Below are 27,309 nucleotides of genomic sequence, written 5' to 3'. Positions count from 1 at the left end.
AATTTATTCACATATAAATAGAATTTATACCCATTATTCAAAACTAGCAAAATTACATATACAGCTTTAGTAACATTACATTTTAATATTACTTTCAATTCAAGCGATTTAATGTTTGAATGTAATTATCAAAACTTTGAAAATATCAAACATCGAGTTTACGGACGCAAGAAATTAATCAAATATTTCCAGCATGTTTTCAAAGCATCAGCATATCTATATATTTTCTTAACTGCACATTTAAAAATTACAAACTTAAAATATCATATCTTATTTCATAACAGACCAATAGACTATTACATTAAAGCATTTTAAGCTTCTGAAAATCGGCCAGAATTAGGACGCGGTCAGATATAGGTCAGTTTACCCTATGAGATTTTAAAAAATTATTTATTATGCGGATGTAACGAAAACACATTTACTCTACATGTTGTTTTTTTTATAAGCATATGAAATTTTTGAAACAGGCTCGGGTATGCTTAAGCAAAAAGTTAAAAGAGGCTCAAAAATATGCTTAAGCTTAAGCATATTTCTAATAAAATATGCTTATTTCAATACTTTTTTAAAGTGTGCGCGTTACTAAAGGTTAATGGGTATAAGAAAAATAAAAAATTAACTTAAGCTCTGTATTTGCCTTGGTTTTAATGTAGCTGAATTAATGTTATAGTATAATAATAAAAAATAAAACATATATACTATATACAAATGTTATCAATGAAATCAAAGAGAGAACTTAGAAATAAAATAAACATTTTAAATATGGTGTTAAATAAACTACACATTAAAAGTGAGAGAGAGAAAAAAAAAGAGAGAAATAAAACACTTCAGAGCGACTCTTAAACTTTATGTTTTTATGTTTAAGTATTGAGGTTTAGGTTTTGCAACACAATGACTTCATTACTTCATAAAGTCGTAGCATTGCAAAACATAAACTTTGATTTTTGTTGTTTTTGTTGGTTTAAATTTAGAAATATATTTATTTCAAGTTTTTAATTAAATAAAATTTAAATTTTTAAAATAGTTCATCGAGGCTCAGGAATATGCTAACATATGCTTATTTTTTTTCCAAATCTGAGCCTCTATATGCTTATAAGCGTTATGCTTATAAAAAAAAAACATGTATCTGTTTTAAGCGTTCAAGTTTTAAGGAGTCTTAAGCATTCAAATATGTCCATAGAGCGAGGTAATAATTTTTGGGTTGAATAAGAACTGAGGGTTGGAACATGCCAACCCAAATGGACTAAAGAAATAATTAATGGTATTCATAGTAAAAAATCTTTTGGTGGAGATGAAATGAATGATATTGTTGAGAGAAATGTAGGTTGCCATCTGGTATTGGCTGGTCCAATGATAGATGGCTACCTAAAAGAAATCGGTAAAGCATTTCTTCTTAAACTAGCAAAAGGAAAGACGACTGGTTTAGCTCCTTCAGTTTCATTGTTTATTCCATGGGGAGTTATGAAAAATATAGTAACTCTGATGAAAGCGTATGGTTGTGCTTGTAGCATGCTACAGACACACAATAACAAAAAAAAAAAAAAAACTCCTAATGAAAATAACAACCATAGAAGCAGCTAAAAAAGTTTTTGATCCTTGTCGATTTGATGGAACAAATTTTTTAGCAAAAAGGATGTTTCACAAAGTTAATCAGGAAGGAAAGCAAAATAAACGCTTAGCATTTAATGGTAGCGCAGAGATTATAATAACTGAAAACACTCCAATTCAATTTGGATACTCACACATCACACAATATATAAGATTAAGCTTTTACATTCAAAGATACACTGCAGATTATTTTGTTGTTGATACTTCATTACAAGCGTTAATGAATCAATAGTTTGTGAACTTTAAATATATAAAAAATATATATAATTTATATATTATATATACATATTTATATATATATATATATATATATATATATATATATATATATATATATATATATATATATTTTAAAACTTTAAAATCAACTTAATATATTAATATTAAGCTGATTTTAAATGAAAATGTTTATAAGACAAAGCAGCCATGTATTACAAAAAGTTGTAAAATAAATATTTTAAATATATGACAAGAAAAGTTTATCAACAAGTTTGTTTTTAATTTGTAAATCCATAGACACTCCAAGTTCATTAAAACAAACTTTTAACATCTCTAGTTTATTTTTAATAACTTATAGCATTAAAATTGAAACATCTCTAGATTTTTTTAATAAACTTATTACATCTCTAGTTTATTTGTAATATGTAAATAACTTAACTAAAAAAGTTAGTTATTTATTATTGTTATTAAAATGACCATCTTTTTTATTTCAAATCAATCCGATTAAATCGAATGCTGATCTCTTGGAAGGGGCATTTTATATTGAATATAACAAACAGAACCCTAATACACATATACACATATACACATACACTAGTTGTTGCCCCGTAAACTACAGGTCTGGTAGGTCTAATCAGTAAAATCACATGTTATATGCACTGCAGAAATTCCTTGCTCCACTGCTGGTAGCTTAAACAGTAAATTAAAAATAAGCTAAGGCCTAAATATTTGAACTCAAGGGACAATTGTATTTAATATACTTTGATATATAATAACTTATGGATGTGCCGACACCATGTCATAGGTAAAAACAGAATAAAAATATACATATAATGATCATATACCTATTTGTATATATAGGTTCATCTATTTAGTTAAAAAACCCTCTAATCTCCTAATTAACTTGTTTCCACAATTGTTTTAAAGAAAGTTCTCTAGGAATAATATTGATAGTTTGATTTTGTGCTTGTGATGTTAGGGGACGTCCATAAAGTACGTACGCAGTAAAACCAATGCTTTTGGACCCCCCCCCCTCCCCCCTTGTACGCACTTGTACGCCTTAATTCCCCCTCCCCCTCTGCGTACGTACGCGTTATTTATTAAAAAAGTATGATCTCCCCCCCACCCAAAAAAAAAAAAGTTTTCAAATCATTTAATGCAAAAAAGATCAATTTAGCTATTTATATTTCCACAAATGGTGACTTAAATAAATTGAAAATGTTATGGAAAACAGGCATGAACTCTGCTTCTAATCTTTCATTAGTAATCTCCTTACTGACTTCTTCACTTTCACTTAAATCACTCTCCATATCATTCTTTATTTTTTGTTTTTTATGTGCTTTCTTGTGCCGTTTAATTGCTGCCTCGCTCGGCCAGTATTTATTGCATTTGACACAAGTTCCGTTTAAAAGCTTTTTTTCCAACGAAGGACAATACAGATCAAATGGTATAATTTTGTACTTTAAGCCTTCTGCAGGTATATCTTGTAGCAAAAGCCTATGCGTCAGAGGTGCAAAGTTTGAATAGTTTGATATGTTTTTAAAATATCGAGACGGTTCCATCGCTTTGTAACCATTCTCGCAGTACTCGTAGATGGTCGGAAATGGAATGAAACGTTGGGGGATGGTTTTCAGCCCATTTGTTTCAAACGATGAACAACATAACTTGTCCAGGCATTTCACAACTTGTAGACAGTATCGCGATTGCTGGCAATGTTTCTCTACCCAAACAGGATCAGGATTCGGCGATTTATATGCTTTTCCAACTGGTACTGCCCGACAATTAACAAGGTAACCGTCGATGACGGTTTTCTCCCAAACTTGGGATAAAACATCAGCCGCTTTTTGGAAATTTTCTACCTCCAGTTCTTGGTTGATTGTCTTCCCAAAAGAACCAAGGTGATTGCTAAAATAATCATGGGGAAGAACTATTTTAGCCAAATCACGAGAAAGAGGTGCCATTCTTCTTTCAATGGGGTTGAAGGCTGAAAGCCCAGCTGCATTCACACCGTGAAGCAAGACATCTAAATCCAGCTAGCGGAAAAGATCAACAGCAGTTGCTAACGTTTTAGGGAAGCGTGGTGCCTCATCTTGAGCTCCATCAGTCTCCATTAACATAATTGGTTTACGTCTAACCATCTTGATTAGCTCCCTAACATCAAAAGCATGTGTAAAAGCATTCGATGTATAGTGTTTCCCACTTCTTATGCGTATGAAAGTGTCTCCACTGTTGGATACATTTCCATTATTGTTAACTTCGCATATGCAATTCACCGATGGGATTAACTTGTGCTGTGGGCCAACGACAAAGTCATGATCCATAAGTTTGACCTTGTATTCCATATGCATCAGCAACGGCGCTTGAAGGCTTGCAGCAGTAAGACCCAACGGTACCCTGGCTTTATCATCATTGGACATGAAAAGCACAGCTTTTGGTCCAAACAATTTGCAAACTTCAAACATGTCATCAATAAAAGATTTGGCAAACATTCTTTCATCGTTTCTTTTTCGCAGTGAATTTTCTGGACGTAGTAGCTTCACAGGAACTGTTTTTACATGCTTTTTTCCTTCATGAGTGTTTTCACGTCGTGGTAAAAGACGAAGGTACAAACCACTTCTACTCAAGTTAAAGCCTATTTTCGTCAGCTCTTTCTGAAGATCGTCCAAAGTGGAGACACTGCGAAGACATTCTGTTCTTCGACGCTCATCTGCTGCTGATGAACTTTGCACAATTTTTATGATTGTTGATAAAAGTTCTGGCTGATCAATTTCGAGCCGTGGTTGTCCAGGATGATTTCGCATAAACTGTTTCAAAGCACTTGATACTTCAGGGTTGTTTTGAAAAAATGTTTCGATGCCCACTTTAAGTTTTTGTCTCCGTTTTCTTTGACGTGCCGATTCACGAATCAATCTGAAAGCAAAATATTACACAAATCTTTGATTCCGTAATAAAACCTTCTATACTTAAGGTTTCCTTGATTCTGCGAACTTTGTAAATCCTCAATTAGAAGTTCTTATTGACAATTTGAAAAACAAAATTTTGAAAGTTACTGCCTGCTTAAAAGTTTGGTTTTTATGGCCAAGACGTCTGTCTATACTTCTTAGCTCTATTCGATATATCTCTTAACATTTACCTGTCCAAGTTTGTTTTTTCTCTTCTTATGCTTTCTTTCACATTGTCTAATTGTTTCCTCGTTACAGTAGACAAACCAGAATCGCGTAAGATTATTAAGGATGAAAGCTGTGATTCAAGATCTGAGATTTTCTTCCGACTTTTAACTTGCGCCGGATTTGCTCTTTCCTTCTCGTTTGATGTTAAATCTAAATTAGGAAATGCCCAAAAATAAACTATTATAAATTCTTGACAGCTATAGAGATTGGATGTAGAGAAAATGGTCAAGTTGTCCAATTATGATGAATAAAACTATGCAATTGCAATATAGTCGTACAATGTAGTTTAATTACCGATTCGGTTGAATTCAATATATAGAAAATCACGAGAGAAAAAGTTTGTAAATTATTGCAAAAAATGGCTTACTAAGTTCAATCCTTTCAGGTTCTGTCGTAGTTGCGTTCGGAAAACTTTGTATTTTATTTGACGAAGACGGCACTGGATGGATATCTTTTTTCTTTTTGCTAGGCGGTGATAAAGCATTTCCCCAGAATGACATGATTGATCCTTTTGACTTTTTTTCTTTCACTTTTAATTCGTTTACTTTCTTTTCATACAAAGACTGATCATATTTTACTATTTTCCACAACTCCTGTGCGTGCTGATACTGCTTTTGTTTTTCAAGTGTTGAATTTGCTTTCTTATATAACTCAAGGAGTTGAAGATATTTTTTCTTGTTCCCAACAAATTCGTTCGACATCTTGGGAGTAAGCAGTTTTTTTTTTGCTGCAACGTATTCAGTTATTCGAATAGAAAGATAAAAGTTTTTGTTTATTTGGAAATAAACGATTTAATCATAAGATTCAGTGTCGTTAAAGCGAAGAACGTAAAAAAATAACCCGACTCAAATTAATTGCAGTTACATCTCGCAATGAAAGGTGTTGGTCTCTATTAGCATTAAAATTGTTGTTTTTAAAAATAGTTGTTTTTTATAATCAGAAAAAATACATTTAAACTTTAATAATAATTTGAAGTAGTACATTGTTAATAAAAAGTTAATAATAAGATATTAATTTAAAATAATAAAAAATTAACTTGTTGTAATGTTTTAATTGAAAAGATAAAAACCAGAATGCGTTATTTAAAAAAAAGATTTTTTACATTCGAAAAGTTCATTGCTTTTTATACAGATCAAGTTTTAAAAATAATTCCTCAGAAAGATAGTCAAACCGCGTACGTATTCGCTGTCTTGAACACTCCCCCTCCCCTTGTACGCATTTGTACGTTTTTTGGTAACCCCCCTCCCCCCATACCTGCGTACGTACTTTATGGATGCTCCCTTATATGGCGATTTTATATAAAATATATTGCTAGAAAAGACATTGCAATTCTTGTGAAATTACGAAATTAATATTCATATAATATAATATAAATATTACGAAATTAATATACATATAAATAATATATATATATATATATATATATATATATATATATATATATATATATATATATATATATATATATATATATATATATATATATATATATATAATATTTGCATTTATTATATATCATTAAATGCATATTATGTATTATATATTCGTATTACTGTGATATATTATATATTAGCATTTTCTTCGTTTCTTCTTCTTCGAAGTCATCTTCTTTTTCAAGCTGGATATGTGAAAAAGATACATCAATTGTCTCCTCATTGATAGCATCAAAATCATCATTTATTGAATTTGATTCAACGTTGGAGCAAGACTGGCGTCGGCAATTAGTACACACCGATGAACATAATAACCCAACTTTTTTACAGCTACATTTTGCATTACAACCCTTTTTGCAATTGCAGAAGAGGGTGTTGAGAAGTCTTTCCGGAGCTGGTGGAAGTAAAGTGTCAATCAGCTCTAATGTATTTATTATATACTAATTTCCAACCCCAGTCAGATGGGTCCAGTTGATTGCCTAGCCATACTTGAACTTGATAATATACTCGATACAAGTGTTGACTTGAAGAAGCAGGTGTTGGAGGTTTATGATTATCCTCATACATCAAAGTGTCATTGTAGGATGCGCATAAACCAAAAGACGAAAAGATTTGTATAAGAAGTTTGGAACCGTCGATGGAAAAATACTGAGAGACCCAATTACAATTTTGATTTAAAAGAGCTAGGCCTAACAACAGACATAATGCTGTGGCTGATACTTGTACAAACTAATTTTAAATGTTCTAATTTAGATCGTTTATTTTTCAAAATAGCTTGCTCTAAAAAATAAGTTAATGACTCTGGAATATCGCTGTTAATATCTTCAAACATTTGACTAGGCAAGGGATAATTGGTATTATCAAATACCAATGATTGAATGTCCTCTCGAATGATTGCTGCATGTATACCTTTAGTTGCAAAACTAAATACAATTATTTTTAACTTTTACAAAAGAGAACATGAACAATCATGAACTTGTGCAACTTTCAAATAAAACTTTTTCAGATATAAAAATAAATGAAGATGAAATTAAATTGCTTTCAGATCATACAAAAACTCAATCTCAATCAAGTTTATGGTTTAGAGCACGTGCAGGGGTTATAACAGCTAGTAAATTCAAAGCTTGTTGTCATTCAAATATAGCCAAGCCTTCTAAAAATTTAATAATGCAAATTTGTTATCCATCAGAAAAAAAAAATTATTACCAAAGCAACAAAGTATGGTTGTGATAATGAAATTGTAGCTAAAAATTATTTAAAATCACATCTATTAACAACTCACAAAAATGTTGAAATTTTTGATTGTGGATTACTTAGAACACCCAGATGGCCATACCTCGAAGCAACTCCTGATGGTATTATGAAATGCACATGCTGTCCTCATGAATATATAGTTGAGATAAAATGTCCATTTAAATGCACAAAAAGAAATGTCTTTGAACTGGCAAATAATGGTAAAGAGTTTTGCATGGAAATAAAGGACGGAAAACATTATTTAAAAAGAAATCATCAATATTTTTATCAAGTTCAGCTACAAATGTTAATTTCAAATATTCTGATTTGTTATTTTATTGTGTATGATGGTGAAGCCAGTCTAATTGAAAAGATTTATGTTGATAAAGAATTCCTCACTGAAAACTTAAACAAAGCAAGAGATTTTTTTTATTTTAGCGATATTGCCTGAACTCCTTGCTAAATGGTATTCTAGAAATCATAATAATTTTGTAAATATTGGGGCATTAGAACAAAGTAGCAATTTTGAAACAATATGTACTTGCGGTGAAATCAAAGAGAGTATTATAATTAAATGTTTTGATTTAACTTGCGTTATAAAAACCTATCATCTTAATTGTCTTGGACTCACAAGCAAACCAATTGGAAAATGGTTTTGCCCATATTGTTGCCAAAAGAAAACCAGAATTAAAAAAAAAAAGTTTTAAATGAATAAATAAACATAACACAACATTTATGTATTTTTATATATTAAAATAAAAGTCAATCAATAGGGACTACTCCACAACAAAGGTTACATAAAGCAGAGCAAACAGTTAAAATATTATTTAGTTTACATATTCCATCATCTGTTCGACTGGTTAGTTTATTAGGAAGTACTCCTTGCAAAATTGTGTATTTATTTCTTAAGAGCCCAATTAAACGTTCAACATGTATTCGTACACGGGCAATCTCTTGTGTCCAATCAACTTCTATTTGAGACAACTGAGACTTTCCTCGTGTAAAAGCAGGAAGTTTTAATTCTGCACAATGTAAACCAATGGAATCTGCAATGGTAAAACCTCTGTCTGCTAACACCTGATCACCAATAAGTAAATTATTTAAGATTCCAGAATTTTCTGTAATATAAACTCTTCCGCCCCAAGCTTCTGAAACAAATGATATTGAGCCTTGTGGAGTAATGCCAATTAAAACTTTAACAGTATTATGGTGTTTATATTTAGAAAAAGTTTGAGCTCTAGCTGTCAGATCTTTTGGTTTTTCAATAAAAATCTCAAAGCAGTCAATAATTACAACACATTTAGGAAAAAATTCTTGAAAACAAGTTGACATTGTTCTCCTTAAGATATCTCTCTCTGGCCACTTTATCAAAAAGGATAGTCTGCGCGTCATTACAAGAAGTCATTTTTCAAAGATTCGTGATACGGTTGGTTGACTTATCCCAAATCTGTACGCTATATCTTGTTCCAGCAAATTTAGACGCAGTTTCATTAAAACAATACAAAATTCTTGCAACTTTGTCATAGTTGAACCATTATTAGCTGGCACATAGTTTTCAATTAAGTTAAAAACATGTTTAAAAACATGTATATCAGGAAGACCTGTATAAAATTGAACTTTTTTTTTGTCTTTTATTAGTTTAAAAGTAGCCTCATCAATTTAATTTTTCAATTTTTTGTTTTTCTTGATGAGTGCAGTATTTATATCTTTTAGTTTTTGTATAATATATTTTGATTTCATATTTTCCTTTTGAAGAAGTTCAATTTCTGCTTTACTGTCTTCTTTTAGTTTTTTAACTGAATTTTTAAACTTCTCGTTTTCTTCTTTTAACTCTTTTATAATTTTGACAGTTTCAGATTCTTCAACAATTTGTTCTTGCAAACAACTGTTAATACTATTTTCTTCAATAAGCACTTTTTCAGCATTCCTCTTTTTTAAACGATTTGATCTTTCTGAATATATTTTCCTTCATGAATTACATGACATGTCATTAAACTCAATAGGTATACTGTTTTTTCTGTTAACTTTTTTAATGGAGGGAACAAAGTTAGCATGATTTTTATCATCATTTTTTCTTCCTAAAAAATAAACATATATATACAAATATATATATATATATATATATATATATATATTGTTGTATATAAATATATATACATATATATGTATGCATTCATATGTAAATTTATAAGTGCTCATGTGTTTATGTATTTAACATTTAATAAATCCACGCAAGAAGACTTGACTTACCAATAATAAAATGTTCACCGCAAATGTAAGCAAACTCCAAATTCGGCAAAATCTTTCTATTTAAGAAAGCAATCCATAACCTCCTTCGCTCTTCTTCTTTCGGAAACCTATGAAAAGGAATTGTGCTACCTTTAATTTTTCTGTTTTCACAGTATGGTGCGCAACAGCTTTTTACCATTTTTACATTTGTTTACATCCTTTTGCCACCCATCATGGCGGATATAAAGTTATGAGGACGTTTGGCGCTCATATGAATATCATGAATAGCAAAAAAAAAAACCCAACGCTTGCTATTTTCACAATTATTTTTACCGTAACCAGAGTATTTTACAACAAGAGTGTGCAGGGGCGGATCTAGCTTTTTTTTGAGGGGTGCTGAGCAAGTATGTACTGCGAAAGTATGTTCATAACTCCCCCCCCCCCCCGCACGCTTTGCGAAGGGGGGGGGGGTCATAAAAAAAGGTTTTTATAAAGTACGGGGGAGAGAGTCACCCAAAAGTGTACAAGTTTGTTTAAGAGGTGTTCAAGGCAACGAATACGTACGTAGTTTGACTATATTTTTCATCAACTTTTTAAATTTTCAACCTCTTTTTTAACAAAAGAAAAGGCTATATCCCTCTGGGTCTTTTACCTGTCTGCCCATCTTTTTATACCCTTTAAACTGCCCGTATTTTGATTAAATAATCAGATAAGAAAGGTTACAATTCTTATAAACATATCTATTTTATTTCCATAATAGTATTTTGTATGCAAAATAATGCAGCAACTTAATTTTATTAGCAGTAATTGACTTTTATATCATTAACAATTCAATAACAGAGTTACAGCTAATAAAAATGATAATAAAAATAATTACTCTCGCCTGCCGAATAAACAGGGTTTAATTTCGTGAACCCAAACATTGAATACACAATTATTTTTATGGCATATAACATAAACTAGGAATGGCATAAGAATTGAACAATAAAACCCAGTTTTGAAATGTTAAAAGTAAACAAATTTCTTACCATAACTGTGCTAAATTTCTTTTTCTAAACTGTTAGCTTATGACTAATATAGTAAATTTCAAATCATGAAACTTTACTAAATTAAAACCATATTTCAACAGTAGGAAAACTAAAATAAACTAGTAGAATAGTTACAAAATATAGAACTGATAAAAGAAACTTTTAATAAAAACCTAGTTTCAATGTTTTTAAACAGAAACTTAGAAATATATAAAGTAACCATCTAGTTTAACTTCTAAAAACATCTGCGTCATGCACATTATATTGCAATTATAACACAATTGTATTACAACTCACTATCAAAAATAATTATTAATACTATGATATAATATATTTGTGTTTTCATCAGTTCTTCGAAATTTGGTAACATCAGTTTGAGAAAAAATAATTGGATGGTTTGAATAAAAATCTGCATTTGTATATAATTCGATACTGGTCAAACATCTAAAGTATTCTGACAAAGATTCGTTTCCAATTAATGATATAGAACAAGCATTAAATAAACAGTTTCCATTTGGAGAAGTTCTAATAAAAAAACAAAAAATTAACATGAGCGAGGTGACATAATTTAATAATGTTATGCCACAAAATAATTATTACACAATTTTAAGTCATAAAATAACTTACTGGTAAATCATTTACTAAATGTAATTTTGGTATTATTCAATCATAAAATAAGTTATAACATAATTGATTATTTTCTCCTTGAAATATGATATAAATATATTATACTTAAGCATGAACAAAATTTTACTAGAAAAATATATTTTTAAATTTTAAGCACCTAGGACAAAATTTTACACATCTTTCAGCTTAAAATAAAAATAAGTTTGTAGTAAAATGTTTAAGCAAAAAAAGTTATATATGATTTCTTTATTTGCTATTATTTTAACTATTAATCAACACACACACAAACACACACACACACATATAAATATTTCGTTTGTTTTTTTATTTTTAAATTAATATAATTATTTAAGAAACAAATTATTACCTCACTGGTTGAAAATCGCTTTCTGCTCGAAATCATTGAGATGGGAAACTGTATATTTGAAACTTTGCATATTTTATGCAATACACTTAGTTTAGATTTTTCATTAAACAAAAATTTGGCGCTACTCCACTTTCTCCCCCCCCCTAATTTTATGATTGATTCTGATAGAGAATTTTATGCTGATTAAGAATCGTATAAAAACATGGGTCTCAAAATCAACGGAAAGTGCTCTAATCTGATGTTGAAAGTACAAAAATATACCACAAATCGCTAATATTCGCCATCTTGAATTCACTAACTTTACGGTTGATATTGTTTTTAACCGCAAAACATTGCCAGCCTGGTTTTTACTATAAGGAATTTTTTCTGGTTTAATATAGATAGCGATTCCACGGCTCAACGAAAAACATCTGACGTTTGACAAAAAACACGAAATTTTCTTTTTATTTTCTTTTCTCTTTTTATAACAAGTATTTATTTATGTTTTTTTGAAGAATAGATTCTAAGGATTTGTATACAGAAATTATGTATATATATATCTATATTCCTTCGCATATTTTATGACGTTTTTTATTTTTATTTTCGCGACGTAAGAATCATTGTATATGTTTATTTGAATTATAAAAAAATCGTCTGGAATGGCTAATATAGACGCGTAAGTTCTTTCCAGAGCTATCAGGCAGACGATCGAGTTATAAAGTTATAAAACGTGTCGCTCTTGCGAAATTGCGATTCCTTCTTATGAAATTTAGTTTTGTAACAGAATTTACGATTATTTTTTCGGTTATTTTTTTTTTTTTGTTATTAAAGAAAAAAATTAATTGGAAAGACAAACTTTCATGGAGTAATAAAAAAGGGCTTTCTTAATGTTCTTTGCAAAAAATGTTCTTAATAATTTTGTGTGGCTATGAAAATAGCCGTTTTTTGATTTACACAACCTTAGGCATGAATTATAATGTATGTTACGTTTGATGCACACAGGATGTCAAACAGGATATGCTGTTAAAACTTGATCCCAAAAGTGAAAAAACCGGTGTTCGGAAAATCTCTGCATCCACATAAACTCGGATAAATAATCAGCTACCATTTCGCGATTAGTTGGCCCCATCATTGATTTGAATTTTGCTTTTGCTCGACACCACATAGCTTCCACGTGATTTGTTGTTACACCTGTCTGTGGATCTACAAAGTTGAGGGTGTGGTTAACGGTACCATGTAAATATGCTGGAGCTTGCAAATCATTATATGCTCTCCACATGTCACTCCAGACAATAGAGCCAGGAAGTATCCATTGATGTATGATAGGAATTAATGTTGCAGCATCGCGGTTCTGGACAGGAATCAAAAAGCCTTTCTTCGTTGCAGGTTCATACCCACCAAATATCCACTGCTGCGGGATTATTCTACCAACTTGATATTTTCTTCGACAAAAAACAGATTCATCTATTTCAACAATGCACCCTGGACCGCCTATTGGATCAGGGTTATTGAGGAAATATGAGACGCAAATGTCTCTGCAAAATTGATTCCAATCAACAATGGTGCTGTCGTTTCCGATATTTAACTCTTGCCTTAAATCACTTATTGATAATCCCCGGCTCTTACCTGCACTTCTACTCCAAGCGTAAGTTAAGCCCAATATTTGCCACAATTGTAGGTGAGATTTCTCAAAGAAGCTGCCTTTTCTAATGTTAAAGGTTCTTTTGCAGCGCTTGACTGGACATCTCCAAATAACTTGATCAACTGACCCATTCTTTGTTTGCTGTGTGCAGGGCACGTTACATACACTACAATTCATGCTTTCAGCGAGTAAAACATAAGTTCTGCACCAGTGAATTGTAGCTTCGATATCGTATTTGAATTTTGCTCCTATTTCTGTCAAAGAAAGTGAGTCAAAAACGTCTATTGTTGGTCTTCGAAGAGCCATGATATGTAGATAAATGAAGAAGCAGAAAAACTATTCTGAAGCACTCCTTTTTATATGACAAACATAATGAAAATGAATTCACGGGGGGTTAACTTGAAGTTTTAAAAGAAAGTCAATAGTTTTAAAGAATTATTTTTATAATTAAAAAATTTTTATCTTGTTTTAAAGTGAACTGTAGAATATAATCAATGAAAGAATTTTTCAACTTATTTGACAAAAGTTTTAAAAGACACTCAAGCTAACAAACTAAGAATCCAGTTGAAGCAAATTGACGCGATAAGAGTAAATGCCATTGAATTTCATTACCTGGTAAGAGAAAAAAAATGCGGTCAATACACCTGATTATGAAACTTAACGCACCGGTTCTTTGTTCTTTTATTCGAAATCTTTTATATAAAAAATAAAAACCAGGCTGTTGATACTTTGAAAGGATAACTTTTAAACAAAAAAAAATCACTTTTCAAGATGGCGAATATTAGCGATTTGTGGTATATTTTTGTACTTTCGACATCAGATTAGAGCACTTTCCGTTGATTTTGAGACCCATGTTTTTATACGATTCTTAATCAGCATAAAATTCTCTATCAGAATCAATCATAAAATTAGGGGGGGGAGAAAGTGGAGTAGCGCCCAAAAATTTTTCTCTAATAGTATTATGAGCTTTGACAATAACATTAGATAAAAACGATACCTTTTTTGATTGAACCCTATTTTCATCTAAAACACATTTTAAAATAATTTGAAGCATTGAATCCGCCATGTCTAGAACACTTAACCTACGAGTTAACCAAAAGCTTAGTGAAAACCCTTTTTTCTGATTTATGCGTGATTGGCTTGCAACCTTCAGAGATCTTTCTGATTGGGTCAGCACCCCTCAGAACCAGTTTTGATTAGCTTAAGAAACCAAGCCAATCAAAAATAGCTTCTGAGGGGTGCAGGCCAATCAGAAATAATTCTGAGGGGAGCAGGCCAATCAGAAAGCGACTATACTGGAGTTTCCTAGTCGAAACATAAATATATATAAAATACGCTAGCGCTAACACAACAACAAAGATAATTATTTTCGACATCCTTCACAAAAAAATTAAATTGCAAATTTTGAGTTGAATAAAATATTTTAACAATTTAATTTTTATACATAAAAAAATGCAACAAAATAGTAAACTTTGCTTGTTGAAAGTTGACGGGTGCTGGAGCACCCTTTGAACCCCTCTGGATCCGCCCCTGGTGTGTGGTGCTATTTTACTTTTCGGTCAGAATTGGCATTTTTGATTGAAATCGAGCAACTCCAAGCAGTTTTTTCCCAAAATGATTTGTTTTAGAAAGTAAACATGTTAGCTAATATTTTAAACAGCAAAGCTATAAAAAAAATTTATTTTGCATGGTGTTTTCTTTACAAAAAGGAAAATACGCTTAGTGGTGCTATTTTATTTTTCGCAACTGTATGTGTTTTTATTTAAAAAGCACGTGTTATACAGTAATTAATAACAACTTTATCACTTAAAGTGTGTATTAAAACGAAAAGATGGCGGTATCTATAGCGAATGCCTTCATCGTGATTATTTCGGTAATTGCGACTATAATTTATAGTGGACAATCATCTTTGTTTACTCAGAAATTAAATGAATTGTTGCACTGGAAGTATGGTTGCAATCCAGTATTGTCTGTAGGTATATATTGATCACACATCTAAACTTCTAATGAATACACATTTTCGAGAGTATAATGATGCATGTTAAAATTTATTATAGTTAACATCAAAAAATGAGAAATGAAAAAATTAAGGGAGAGGTTAAATGTTGGGTAGGTTTAGCTGTTTATTGTCTCGCAATCGATCTCAATCAGAATTTTATTTTGGTTAAGGAGAATCTTTTACACTGATAAAATTTATAGTCTTAAAATAATTGGTAACAGTCAACTGAAGATAAAAACAAGTGAATCTTGTCAGTATCCCTTATAATAAATATTCAGAAACACGCCAGTCTTGCTTTTTTTAGTGTTTAAAATAAAATCAGACATTCAAACATAAGGAGTTCTTTCTGTATTTTGGTTATATACAAAAAGTTTCTTAGCAGTTAAACCAAGTATCTCTATTTAAGAGTACTCTTATTTTTATATAAATATTTTTTAGTAAGTATTTGTAAATAAAAATGGTCTTTTGTATATGTATAGCAGTGATTTTATTTTCAAATGTTTAGTAAGAAAAAAATATCTTCTTTACAAAACAGCCATTTGGATTAAAAAAAAACTTACTTGTTGTTGACTTAAAGCAAACATTTTAATGAAAATTTGCTTGTAAATACAAATTGACCAATTAAATAATTTAAATGATAGCAGTCTAAAAATATTTTAGGATGGTATAATAAGTATGACTTAATTTTGAAATACTAAATCAATTTTTTTTTTTTTTTTTTTTTTAATATTACTGAGCAGAACCAATCCTAGTTTTTAAACAACCAGTGTAAACTTAATCACAATTAGATTGTGTCACTGTAAATACTGTTTCTGCACATCTAAATATCCTTATAAGTTATCCTCAAATAATTTTAAAATAAATTTTTACTTAATGTTTCAGGTAATGTGACCTTGCATTATTTTGCTAAAAGAGGAAGAGCAGAAGCTATTCGCATGCTCATGGTTGATCAACAAATACCATTCACAGAAAAAAGTTATACTGCACAAGCATGGGTAGAAGCAAAAGCTCATGGTACAGCTGCTGGAATATTCACTTTTGGACAAGGTTTTTAGTTTTGTTGTAAATATAATACTCTAATTAATATTTACTAAAATTATATTTACTACATTCAACATTTGCTATGATTAGTTTTGCAATGATTAATGTTTTACGATGATTAATGTTTTGAAGGCTTCAGTTATCAAATTACAACTTTTTAAACAATTTTTTAAGTTCAATGATGAATTGAACTTAAAGCATGATAATTTGATAAAAAAAAAAAAATTAGTATACGTTTAAAAAATAGTTAAAGTGCATAAAATATCATACCAAAAAAGCAAGCAGATTTCTAAGTAAACATAAAATTAAATTGCTGCTCTTCTTTTTTAGATTAAAAAAAACTCATTTTAAGGTCATTATTTTGCTTTAGGTTTTAGTATAGACAGTAAGTTGTAAAAATATTCACAGATTTGTATTTTACTAGTTAACTCAGCAATAGAAAATATCAAAAATAATGGTAACTAGACTGCAATCTAAGTCATAGACTATGTAATTAAATAGGATAATTTTTTACATTTATGAGTTTAGGATAAAAGCTATAAAAAAATATAGAGGTCTTATTTTTTAAAAAAGTTAATAGTTCTCTGAAAAAGTGTCTAGACAGATTAATTAGAGGTTTGTAAATCTATCTTTTGTTATTATGTAACAATATTATGTAAAGGTAGTTAATTTTTTTGTATAGTTCCTGCAATAACAACAACAAAAGGAATACAAGTAGTGCAAAGTAAAGGTTGGTTTATTTTCTATTATAAATTTTTAAAATGATGAAGTTATAGAGAAGATTTTGAAAAAATTTTATTGTTTACATAGTAATACTTCAATTTCTGGGTCGGTCTGTAGGATTGGATTGTGACTGTATTGATATTGTAAAGTGTGATATAGTTGCTGCTGGTGCTGGTAGGTTGTTACATACAAGTGTTTCTCTTTTTATATAATCTGTTTATAAGTAGTGAAGGGTATAAATAAATTTAAAGTTTTAAATAATGTTTTGTTTTACAGATGATCTTTACCAACAAAGAAGCAAAATCTTGAAAGATCCAAATTTTACTTATTCTATGAGAAATGAATTCATAAATGATATTTTATTTACATGGTTTGGTTATTTTGACAGACTGGTTCCTAAATCCACCAGCGAATCTGAAGGCATTTATTTTGCTAGTGAAAGACTTACGTGGGTAGATTACTTAGTATTTGAAATGATTGATAGTAATTGCGACTTTATTAATCATACAAAAATAGGAATTTTAAAAGATGAAGCAATTACTCCAAGCCATAACAACGAGGAAAAGAAGAGACATTTAAACGATTGCACATATTTAGTTCAAAATTTTCCCAATCTTAATATCTTCTATACGAATTTTCGAAATAGATCTGGATTGAAAAGGTACCTAGCAGGAGATAGACACTCTTACTCCATTCCTTTCTTACCAACTGTGGGGTAACGACAATATTATATAAACCACGCAAGTTTTAGAATTGAAATTATAATGTATTAAGATTTTTCAAACTATTATGTAAAACGGGGAGATTTTGGTATAGAATTTATCTTATGAACTTTATGGACTAGTAAATTTTGGCTACATCAAGAAAATCATGTGGGTATTCCTAAAAACACAAAAAATGTGTAAATTACGTCTATTACGTTTATTATCTTTGATCATGTAGATTACAAAAACTTTTAAAAAATATGTACACTGAAATTTGTCCGTAATCTACTAAAATATTGCTGCGCCAATATTCAGACGTAGAAACGTAAGTTTTTGTAAAAATGTAGAATTTCTTGTGCTTAAACAATAATATAAATTTCTTAACTCTACTGAATATGGATCATATACTTTTGATTAAGAATAAGCCAGCTTTTGAATACAGATATCAAATGTTGTCTATAATCGCTTCTTCCAAAGAAAATATAGCTAGGTTTTAATCATTTGTTACCTGTAAATTTACCTTTTGTTTATATTACCGCTACGTTAATTTTTTTCACATTTTAGTGCGTATGGTGAATGCGTTACTTTTTTGAGTTTTTTTATTAGTGTTTTGTTCAAACTTAAGTTTAAGCCTAAAGCTCAAAAAAAAAAAAAAAATTAAAAAGTGAGAAGTTTTTTTTATTACATAAAAAGATATTTGAAGCACTCACTCCAAAGGGTGAGGATTGGTACGTTTATATTGGGAAGCATGGGTACAGAAGAGTTAATATATGTTCTGTAGATTACACATATACTTGGTACAGTGTGGCATGGTATAATATACTTTTTATAATGCTGTTCTTATTCTCAAATGTTTTGCTAATGCTTTCATTTACTATGCACCTATGTAACTTAAATTGTTTTTAATACTAGTTATTTAAATAAATTTTTTACTCTTTTCAGAAAATTGCCACGCAAGTACATTAGAAAAACAGCAAGATGCATGTTATCAGAGGTAAAAGAATGTTTTGCTATTAATATGGTAATAAGAAATCTATCAGAGATAGTGCTAAAATCAATAGCATACCTGTTATGACTCTTTATAACAGATTTAAAAAATACAAAGTTTCCTCGAAATTAGAAGTGATAGATAAGGAGTATGCATTTAGTTCTAAATGCACAAATTAGCAATTCTTTACAATTCAGCAAGAAGATCTTTTTTCAGCAAGAAGACCATGTTGTAATGTTGACCATGTTGACCTTGTTGCATATTTAATCAAAAGTGGTAAGATCCAAAATGATCTTGTAAAAAAAAATTCGAAAATTATCCTATGACTGGAGCTTGAGTCTTGGCATTAAAATTTACAAATCTTGGTCAGATAATCAACTTGCTGGAGTAGACGGGATGAAAGGATACATGAGAAGGCATCCATCACTTTTTGTGTAAACCTGGAAATAAGTCTTTCACAAGTAGCAAGTTTCAATCAGGTCAATGCATCCAAATCTTTTGTATATCATGAAAAAAAGCATTGCGGAAACATGAATAAAACGGCATTATCAACTGTAATGCAAGTTCTTTTTTTGGTTGCTCCTAAGGGAAAGCAGGTTGGACAATATGTATCTGCAGAACAAAAAGAAACAATCATATTTTGTGTCATCTGGCAATACAATTCCAACAGTTTTTATATTTCTTCGAGTTCCTTTTAAAAAAGAATTTTTAAATGGTCACCAGAGGGTAGCTTAGGATTAATAAACCCTTCTGGTCAACTGAAAAGAGTTTGCTTCATTGAAGTTTTCAAGCATATCCAGAATCACATTAACTGTACAAAACATAATCCTATATTAATTTTACTAGACAATCATGCTTTGCAAAGAGAGTGGAATGGTATTTGTAAAATACCCACCGCATTGCACACATCAACTAAAACCTCTTGATGTAGAATAATCGGCCATTTAAAGGGAAATTAAAAATTGTTTTTAATGATTGGATACTAAGTAATCCTGGTAAAAGGGAAGAAGAATTAGAATGTGATGTACATGGTGATACATTACAAAGAACATCAAAACGTTCATCAACTTCAGAAAGGTTTTGTCCATACCCAAAGCTGCAGAGCGTAAACAAATTAACAAGGGAGAAAAAGAGGAAAGTTTATATTACTTACAGACACTCCTGTGTACAAAAACCTAGTGCGCAAACTCAATCAAAATCAAAATAAATGGTTTAGCAGAGTTTTTCGAAAATTCAATATTGATTATTCAATGTACAATGTAAAATGATTACATGTAATTTATTTGTTTATAAAATATTTTGTTGGTTTTAAAATTTTATTTTTCATTCTAATTGCACTTATGTTAGATAAAATTTCTTACTCTTTTAATGTAAGCACGTTGTGTAACAATGCTCCCTTTGATGTGTACAAATGTTTCCCATGTAAGAGTGCATTGGTACAAAAAATTAGGTTTAGAAAATTCAAAAGTATTTTAATTAACCATTAATATTTCTGAACATAAGTTATATAAAAATATTACTAATACATTTGAAAAATATTGAAAGACATTTGTTTCTCATTTTATGTGAATTTCTTTGTTTGTTTTTTTTTGTTTTATAATTTCTTGTCGAAACTAATGCTCCCCCCTCTCCCCTACAAATGTGAGAAAATTTTGTTTTAGAACTAGTTTAATCTCAGCAAAAGGGAAAGAAGTATCTATTCCCATGAGATCACTTAAATTTTAACTGATGCTAGATCAAAAAACATTGTTCACTGTTTAACATTTGTAACTGCATCATCAAGAACTTGTATTACATTATTGACTTCTGTTGCATTCTTCCCTTTCGGTTTTCGGCTCCCTTCCCCACGATCCCTTGAATTTCCAAACCACGTAGAAAGTTCCTTTTCAAGCATCTCCTTGGTTGTGTCCTTAGTGGCAAAGTTTTGTTTAGCAGCACCTAACGACATAAAACAATTATGTTAATGCCGCAGTATACATGTTAAATTATTATTATTATTATTATTATTACTATTATTATTATTATTATTATTATTATTATTATTATTATTATTATTATTATTATTATTATTATTATTATACCATTTAGCAAGTATTACTTTTCTGGGCTAAATGTTGTGATCTAAATAACTCAAGAGTTATGTTGCTGTTAAGTGTGGGCATACAAATTTGAAATGAATACTTACTAAAAAATATCTGAAAGTGTTACAGTGCTCAAAATTTAATTTTGCTTTGTTGCCCAATCAAGCTACACTGTCGCACTTGCTTAGATGTCATTAAATAGGCCATGTTTTGCTTGATAAATTGTGTCAAGCTGCATCCACCATTACTGGTAAGAACTAGGAAAGATATTGTTACCTTCAAGTTCTACAATTGAACCAAAAATTGGCCAGAGAGAAATGTTTGAGCTGTTAAATAAAAGAATATGAATATTTATGTGACTTGTAAGCTGAGTAATATCAGATGAAATTGAAGATTTATTTAGGAGCAAAGATAACCAGTTTATAATCCTATATAAAAATATTCACCACCAGCTACAGAAGCAATAATAATGTTTCGATCAGTTCTAAGAAGTGTTCTAGCATCTTTAGGCAAACCTAAATTTGATTTTTGCAAATTCTAAATCAAATTATTTACAGCACTATGAGATATGTTAAATGCAATCGTCCATTGCTTTAATTCATCTGATACACTTTCATTCACTTTTGTTATCCAAGTGTTGCCATCAATATCATCACTGTCTAAATCATCATGCAAACAAGCTTTCCATTCGATGTTATCACTAGATTCTTTAAAACTCATGATAGAGTTAGTAAAAGGTAAATTTATATTGTCATCCGACTAGCATTATTTTTCGGGAATTTTAGGAGAAGACTTGGGTAACAAAGTATTTTTAACATGAACATGATTTAGAAGAATTTAACATTAAAATATTATTCAACAACTCGGATTCATTGCATGATACTTCTTTCACAATTCTTGCTATTTCATCAGCAGTTTTTCTACGTTTTGTTCTGTCTGAACTCATAGTAAGGTTACTTATATCTTCGTAATTTTACAAAATGTTTTTCTGTTATTTAACAAAATCAATTAATTAACAAACAATAAATAGATAATAATATGATAACAAATAATATAAAAAAAAGTATATGAGTAAAAAAATCTTACAAGGTTATAAATATTCCCCAATTACCAAAATAGTTTTATAAATTAAATGAAGATAGATTTTATAAATTATATGCGGTAAAAATTATTGACTACGTATCGATTGTTTTCTCGCAGCGAACACAACGTTTCAACTCAACATTTTCTCTTCTGATAAAAAAAACCCTCCTCCATAAAAAATTCGCCTTCAATTTACACTTTACAAATCAACTCAAATATGTGACGCATCTGACCAAAACCAGTCGGATGTCGCGTTATGTTATATTGAGAAAACCATCAAAACATCTCAAAAATTCAATTTTTATCATTATTTATTTTTTTGCATAATTGTTTACATAATTAACTTTTCTTTGCTATTCAAACTGAACTTTTAATAAAAAATATTTTTTTGATGGTTAATTTGGTGATTTTTGTGACATCTATTTTATCTATTTTATTTGACATCAAACCTTTAAACGCGTTTTTTTCCGTTTTAAAATTTTAATATAGATGTTACATTTTTGCTCATAACTTTGGCTAGGGTCAAGCTAGAGCAATAATTTTTGCATCATTTTAAAGCAGAATATTATCCCTTTTCAAATATGTATCACACTCAAAACTTAAAATTTTATACATGTGACTGGTTTTGGTCAGATGGGTCACATATGTCCATAAAAATACCGCTCAAAGTATGTTTACAGGATTTTAAGGAAACTGCGCAATGTCCACTCTTTGTAATTGCTTTCGCGCGTAGTGTAATTACAGTATCTCAGATAACTCAAAACCAGTGCTTTCAACTTAATGTTTTAATCAATTTGCAAAAATCAACATAGAAGTATCTATAAATAGTTATTGCAAACATAACCAAAACATCATAATGAAACTACAATACCTAAAATACTGTTAGTAAAAAATTATCTTCAAAAAGATTTTACTATAATAAAACAGTGAAAAAATTGTTCTTATCCGACAATCGTAATTTAAAAACGGATAACTTTAACGAAATACTTGAAAAATGTATGCAAAAAAATATCTACCACTATTTGAAAAAGAAACAACTTTAAAGCGTAAAAGAAATATAATGTGACCCATCTGACCAAAACCAGTCACATGTATAAAATTTTAAGTTGAGTGTGATACATATTTGAAAAGGTATAATATTCTGCTTTAAAATGATGCAAAAATTATTGCTCTAGCTTGACTCTAGCCAAAGTTATGAGCAAAAATGTAACATCTATATTAAAATTTTAAAACAAGTTTGTTTACACGTGGCACAGTGGAAAATAAAGGTGTGTTTCGGACCAAAAATCGATAACTTTTTTGTTACTAAAAATAGAGATTTGAAATATTTCACAAATGTAAAGTAGTATATGACGCTTCTTGTGAAATACTCTTTATAAGAATTTTTTGTAATACAATATTAAAAATAAATAAAAATCAAAAACTTCAAAATTGGCAGTTAGTTAATTTACACTTTAACACAATGCTTTACAAATATATGAAAATACCTTAAAATTATTAAAAACTACGAAAAATACATAAAGTGCTTACCTACTAATTATAGAAATATTTAAGACAGTTTCTTAATAACAATTTTTAAATAGTTGTTTTTATGAAATAATGTATAGGTATATTAAGGTGGTACCAGGGTAAAGGTAACTTTTTAACAAGAAATTGAAAACTATTAATAGACTTTAGCTCTTTTCTATTAATGAACAAAAAATATATATAAAACAGTAGCCAAATAAAAAAATTTTAGTGATAACGTCATTAATTATGCGCATAATTAGTGTTATTTTACCCCCAAACCTGCTTATTCTTTCATCTAATATAACTAACTCAAAAAGAGTCAAAACTGCTTGAAAATTTGAACATGAATTCTTTAATGTATTTAGAATGTTGTCTATGAAACAGAATTTTTTAAAACATTTTTAATTTTACCAGGTTGACATTCGAACTTTAAGATATAAAATCAAGGGAAGTTTGGGACAAAAGCATGATAAAAATGAGTTTTAAATAAAAAATAACAAAAATTTGCTTCATAGACAACATTCGTAATATGTTCATCTTTAAATCTGCAAAATTTCAGCCCATTATCTATTTTCTATCAAAAGTTATTTTTTCTGAAAAATTGAGATTTAGCGAGATAAAAAGCGTTTCTAAGGTCGTTGTTATGAAGCAAGAACCAAACTGCTCTTTAAAAAAAGGCCAAATTTGATTAAAATTAAGAAGATTTTTGACTTTTTGCAAAACGCATATTGAAATAGGTAGATTTAAGAATTCAAAACATTAATTTTGGTATTTTTCAAAATTTTATCAAAAATAGCCGTTTTTTACCCTGGTACCACCTTAAAGGTACTATATCATAACTACATAGGGACTTTCAGTTCCTGAAATCAGTTCGTTGACTTTCAAAAGCTGCAGAGTATCTTCATCAAGTTCTTGCACATTTCACGCAAAGAGTTTATTTGGCTCTTTACTTCATCTACAATGGCTTTAGTTTTCTTGGAAGTCTCTTTGCAAAATTCAATGCATATAGGTCGACAAAAACGAACATATGAAGGTGCCGGATTTTTCCAAACAACTGCGCCAGTTACTTTATCAATTAGTTTGATAGGCACCAAAGAACTAGTAAACAAATTTGCATAAGAAATAAGTTCAGATTCCTCTGGAAGTTTCTGCTTGTATTGGCTTTGGCCAGAGGAACCATCACAGCCCCATTTACTATATGAAAGTAAATGCTTGAATTCAATACTGTATAGAGAATCTATGGTCAAAATTCTAGCTACAGTGTGATCCAATAAATCTTGCAGTTCCAGAATTTTCGCATGTGTGTTCGTAATTTCTATTGCAGAAGATGGTGGATAGCAGGTCTGTTTAATTTCTTGAATTTTACAATATGGTGGGAATATGGAACAGTTTCGTTCATTTGTCACCTTCCTCATATACAAATATTGTGCTTTTGTTAAATCTAAATCAATAAACACGCTGAGTGCTTCTTCATCAGTTAGCATATTTTTCTGGCTTGCGTTTTCCATAAAACTCGATGTTAATTTTTTTTTGTCTTTATCAGCAATCCTTAATGATTCCACAAGTTTTGCTTCTGCTTCTTCTCCTATTGAATGCAACGCCTGAAGATATGTATTAAAGATATGCTCCATCGTTTATTAAAAGACGGAATAATGTGCCTTTAAATACCACTAATGATGAAACACAAGTTGTCCTCAGAAAGTTGATAATTTTCTTTTAAAATTGTTGACAGTGCCTCAACTGTCATTCCTCCATCAATATAGGAAAGCAATAATTTACATTTCAAACACTTAAAAGTTGTCATTTTAACAAGTCACAAATGTAACTTAAGTAATATTCAATAGTCAAACGAGTCGGTTTAATTTCCACTGTGAGTTTCTTATACTGATATAAATGTTTCAACTCTTTATATATTGGCAGTGTACATTCACCACAAAATGAGTGCAAAAATAAAAGAATGCCATGGTATCAATAAAAAATTGATAATAAATTAAAAAACATATACCAAGCTATTGTTATAAATGAACAAAATTTGAAACCACGATAAAAAGCGGTTTTCTGTTTTTTTACTTTTATCACTCTTTTCTCGATAATTTCGGAAACCGCACGTTTCTGCAACTCATTCTTATACATGTTTTTAATAAACACCTAGGCTACAATACTACATTAAATGTAAAGCGTGGGGAAGCGTGGGTAACTACCAAAAGTCTCAGTGAACTTGAAGAATATTATTTTTTTTCATTTATTTTATTGTTCAAATAATTACTCCTAAACTGAACCATATAAGTAAAAATGTATAATTTTCTTAAAATCTCCATAACATGAGCTTTTCAAAAATGTATAATACTTTATACTTATTCCTAGAAAGTTTTATAGAAAATTCACTTTTAAAGTGATGAAGCGAACAGGTTTGAAATGAACATCCGCAAAAGTAATAAACAGTAGGGCTTCAAATCTTTTATTTTTACATAAAATTATGTGAAATTCCTGCATTATAGTAATGATTGACTATTAAACTATTAAATAAAATTGAAATATAATGATAGTAGCGACATTAGTAAAAAACATTTATGATATGCTGTTGCTCTACAATTTTCCACTGTGCGTGGTGGCAATTTTAAGACAATAGCCTCACAAAAATCACCAAATTAACCATCAAAAAAATATTTTTTATTAAAAGTTCAGTTTGAATAGCAAAGAAAAGTTAATTAGGTAAACAATTATGCAAAAAAATAAATAATGATAAAAATTGAATTTTTGAGATGTTTTGATGGTTTTCTCAATATAACATAACGCGACATCCGACTGGTTTTGGTCAGATGCGTCACATATTAACAAAATATCGCAAAAAAAACTTTTACACAAAATGGCAATTTCAAACTTCACGCTTGAGGTAAATTCTAATACAGTCGATATGTGGCGTTAACGTCCGGGAAAACCGTACAGTTCCCGTCTGACTCCCGGTGCCATAACCCGGAAAATAACCATACCAGATCCCCGGTTCAATACCGTACGGGACCCGTCTGTATAGGCTAGCTGGGCAGTTGTACTGTTTTTGCGATTCACACAGATGTCACAAGCTATCTTTTTTATTGATCTCCTTATAAAATCATCAAAAAGAGACTTCTACGGAAATTGAAGAACTCTCTTTTTGATGATTTTCCGCAAGCGAAACGTACGGACAGAGGATTTGCGACATCTTCCTGGTCTGTCACCTTCATGACTCAACTCCTTGTATCGCTGAATTGTTTTCGATACAGTTTGCTTGATAATCTTCAAATCTCTAGCGATATCTTTGACATAATCTTAACTAATAATAAACTCTGAGAAACAAAAAATTGTCTCCGTTATTTCTTGTCACCCAGTATATTAATGATGTCATAAAATGCCATTATGACGAAACTATCCCAAACTTGGCATTCTATAATTGAACTCGTCATTTCGAAAAGGACACAAGTCCGTTAATTAACACTTTTCAGGATCAACAAAAATATGTTTCTTATCAAAAAAGTCTACGGTGCTTATAAAACTAAATATAGGAGTAGATAAATAAAAAACATGTAATTTTTGTGAACTTTATTTATTTAAAAAAAAAAAAAAAACATACAGACGTTTTAAACTTAAACTTCTGGACTGATGCCCTTTTCAA

The 27,309-nt window shown here is 29.9% G+C and overlaps 4 protein-coding genes across 16 annotated transcripts; 1 reads left to right on the top strand and 3 right to left on the bottom strand.

The window, feature by feature from the left end:
* Nucleotides 1–3,857: 3,857 nt before the first annotated feature.
* On the bottom strand, nt 3,858–5,695 carry LOC149883056 (uncharacterized). The gene is made up of 3 exons (XM_090101004.1): nt 5,362–5,695; nt 4,958–5,144; nt 3,858–4,734 (listed from the first exon to the last, which is right to left on the bottom strand). Exons 1-3 carry the CDS (start codon nt 5,693–5,695, stop codon nt 3,858–3,860), a joined length of 1,398 nt encoding a protein of 465 aa, XP_089957130.1.
* Nucleotides 5,696–6,561: 866 nt separating this feature from the next.
* On the bottom strand, nt 6,562–10,013 carry LOC149883055 (uncharacterized). Its single transcript, XM_090100350.1, has 2 exons — nt 9,911–10,013; nt 6,562–9,738 (listed from the first exon to the last, which is right to left on the bottom strand). The coding sequence occupies exon 2, from the start codon at nt 9,050–9,052 to the stop codon at nt 8,423–8,425; it is 630 nt and encodes a 209-aa protein (XP_089956476.1). The 5' UTR covers nt 9,053–9,738; nt 9,911–10,013; the 3' UTR covers nt 6,562–8,422.
* On the bottom strand, nt 9,910–13,982 carry LOC145184504 (uncharacterized). Its single transcript, XM_090100344.1, has 2 exons — nt 11,912–13,982; nt 9,910–11,442 (listed from the first exon to the last, which is right to left on the bottom strand). The coding sequence occupies exon 1, from the start codon at nt 13,836–13,838 to the stop codon at nt 12,897–12,899; it is 942 nt and encodes a 313-aa protein (XP_089956470.1). The 5' UTR covers nt 13,839–13,982; the 3' UTR covers nt 9,910–11,442; nt 11,912–12,896.
* Nucleotides 10,347–20,301, top strand: LOC145182211 (glutathione S-transferase-like). Of its 13 annotated transcripts, none has more exons than XR_016456378.1 (6): nt 10,347–10,449; nt 16,414–16,578; nt 17,255–17,302; nt 17,413–17,469; nt 17,572–18,811; nt 18,942–20,301. XR_016456378.1 is itself a non-coding variant. In XM_090100349.1 (5 exons), the coding sequence occupies exons 2-5, from the start codon at nt 16,467–16,469 to the stop codon at nt 18,012–18,014; spliced, it is 690 nt and encodes a 229-aa protein (XP_089956475.1). In that variant the 5' UTR covers nt 14,916–15,163; nt 16,414–16,466; the 3' UTR covers nt 18,015–20,301. The 13 variants fall into 13 exon arrangements, 4 of the variants coding, with proteins under 4 accessions (XP_089956475.1, XP_089956471.1, XP_089956473.1 ...); XR_016456376.1 differs by having other exon boundaries at nt 10,350–10,449; nt 17,383–17,469; XR_016456377.1 differs by lacking the exon at nt 10,347–10,449 and adding an exon at nt 14,920–15,163 and having other exon boundaries at nt 17,383–17,469.
* Nucleotides 20,302–27,309: the final 7,008 nt, after the last annotated feature.

The sequence above is a fragment of the Hydra viridissima genome, unplaced genomic scaffold (assembly GCF_058129835.1).
Source record: "Hydra viridissima isolate aposymbiotic clone 2 unplaced genomic scaffold, HvirCarnegie_v1 scaffold_10, whole genome shotgun sequence".
Taxonomy (NCBI): domain Eukaryota; kingdom Metazoa; phylum Cnidaria; class Hydrozoa; order Anthoathecata; family Hydridae; genus Hydra; species Hydra viridissima.
The sequence above is the reverse complement of the archived record's forward strand: the minus strand, read 5'-3'. Positions and strand labels throughout refer to the sequence as shown.

What these genes read in the sequence shown, in the direction of transcription:
- LOC149883056 (XM_090101004.1), bottom strand. Translation starts at nt 5,695, where the DNA reads ATGTCGAACGAATTTGTTGGGAACAAGAAAAAATATCTTCAACTCCTT. An exon ending in ACCTGAAAGGATTGAACTTA is followed by an intron (nt 5,145 to 5,361) that starts GTAAGCCATTTT and finishes TTCCTAATTTAG; the next exon opens with ATTTAACATCAAACGAGAAG. An exon ending in GAAAAAACAAACTTGGACAG is followed by an intron (nt 4,735 to 4,957) that starts GTAAATGTTAAG and finishes TTTTGCTTTCAG; the next exon opens with ATTGATTCGTGAATCGGCAC.
- LOC149883055 (XM_090100350.1), bottom strand. Translation starts at nt 9,052, where the DNA reads ATGACGCGCAGACTATCCTTTTTGATAAAGTGGCCAGAGAGAGATATC.
- LOC145184504 (XM_090100344.1), bottom strand. Translation starts at nt 13,838, where the DNA reads ATGGCTCTTCGAAGACCAACAATAGACGTTTTTGACTCACTTTCTTTG.
- LOC145182211 (XM_090100345.1), top strand. Translation starts at nt 15,364, where the DNA reads ATGGCGGTATCTATAGCGAATGCCTTCATCGTGATTATTTCGGTAATT. An exon ending in CAATCCAGTATTGTCTGTAG is followed by an intron (nt 15,509 to 16,413) that starts GTATATATTGAT and finishes TTAATGTTTCAG; the next exon opens with GTAATGTGACCTTGCATTAT. An exon ending in ACAAGTAGTGCAAAGTAAAG is followed by an intron (nt 17,303 to 17,382) that starts GTTGGTTTATTT and finishes TTGTTTACATAG; the next exon opens with TAATACTTCAATTTCTGGGT.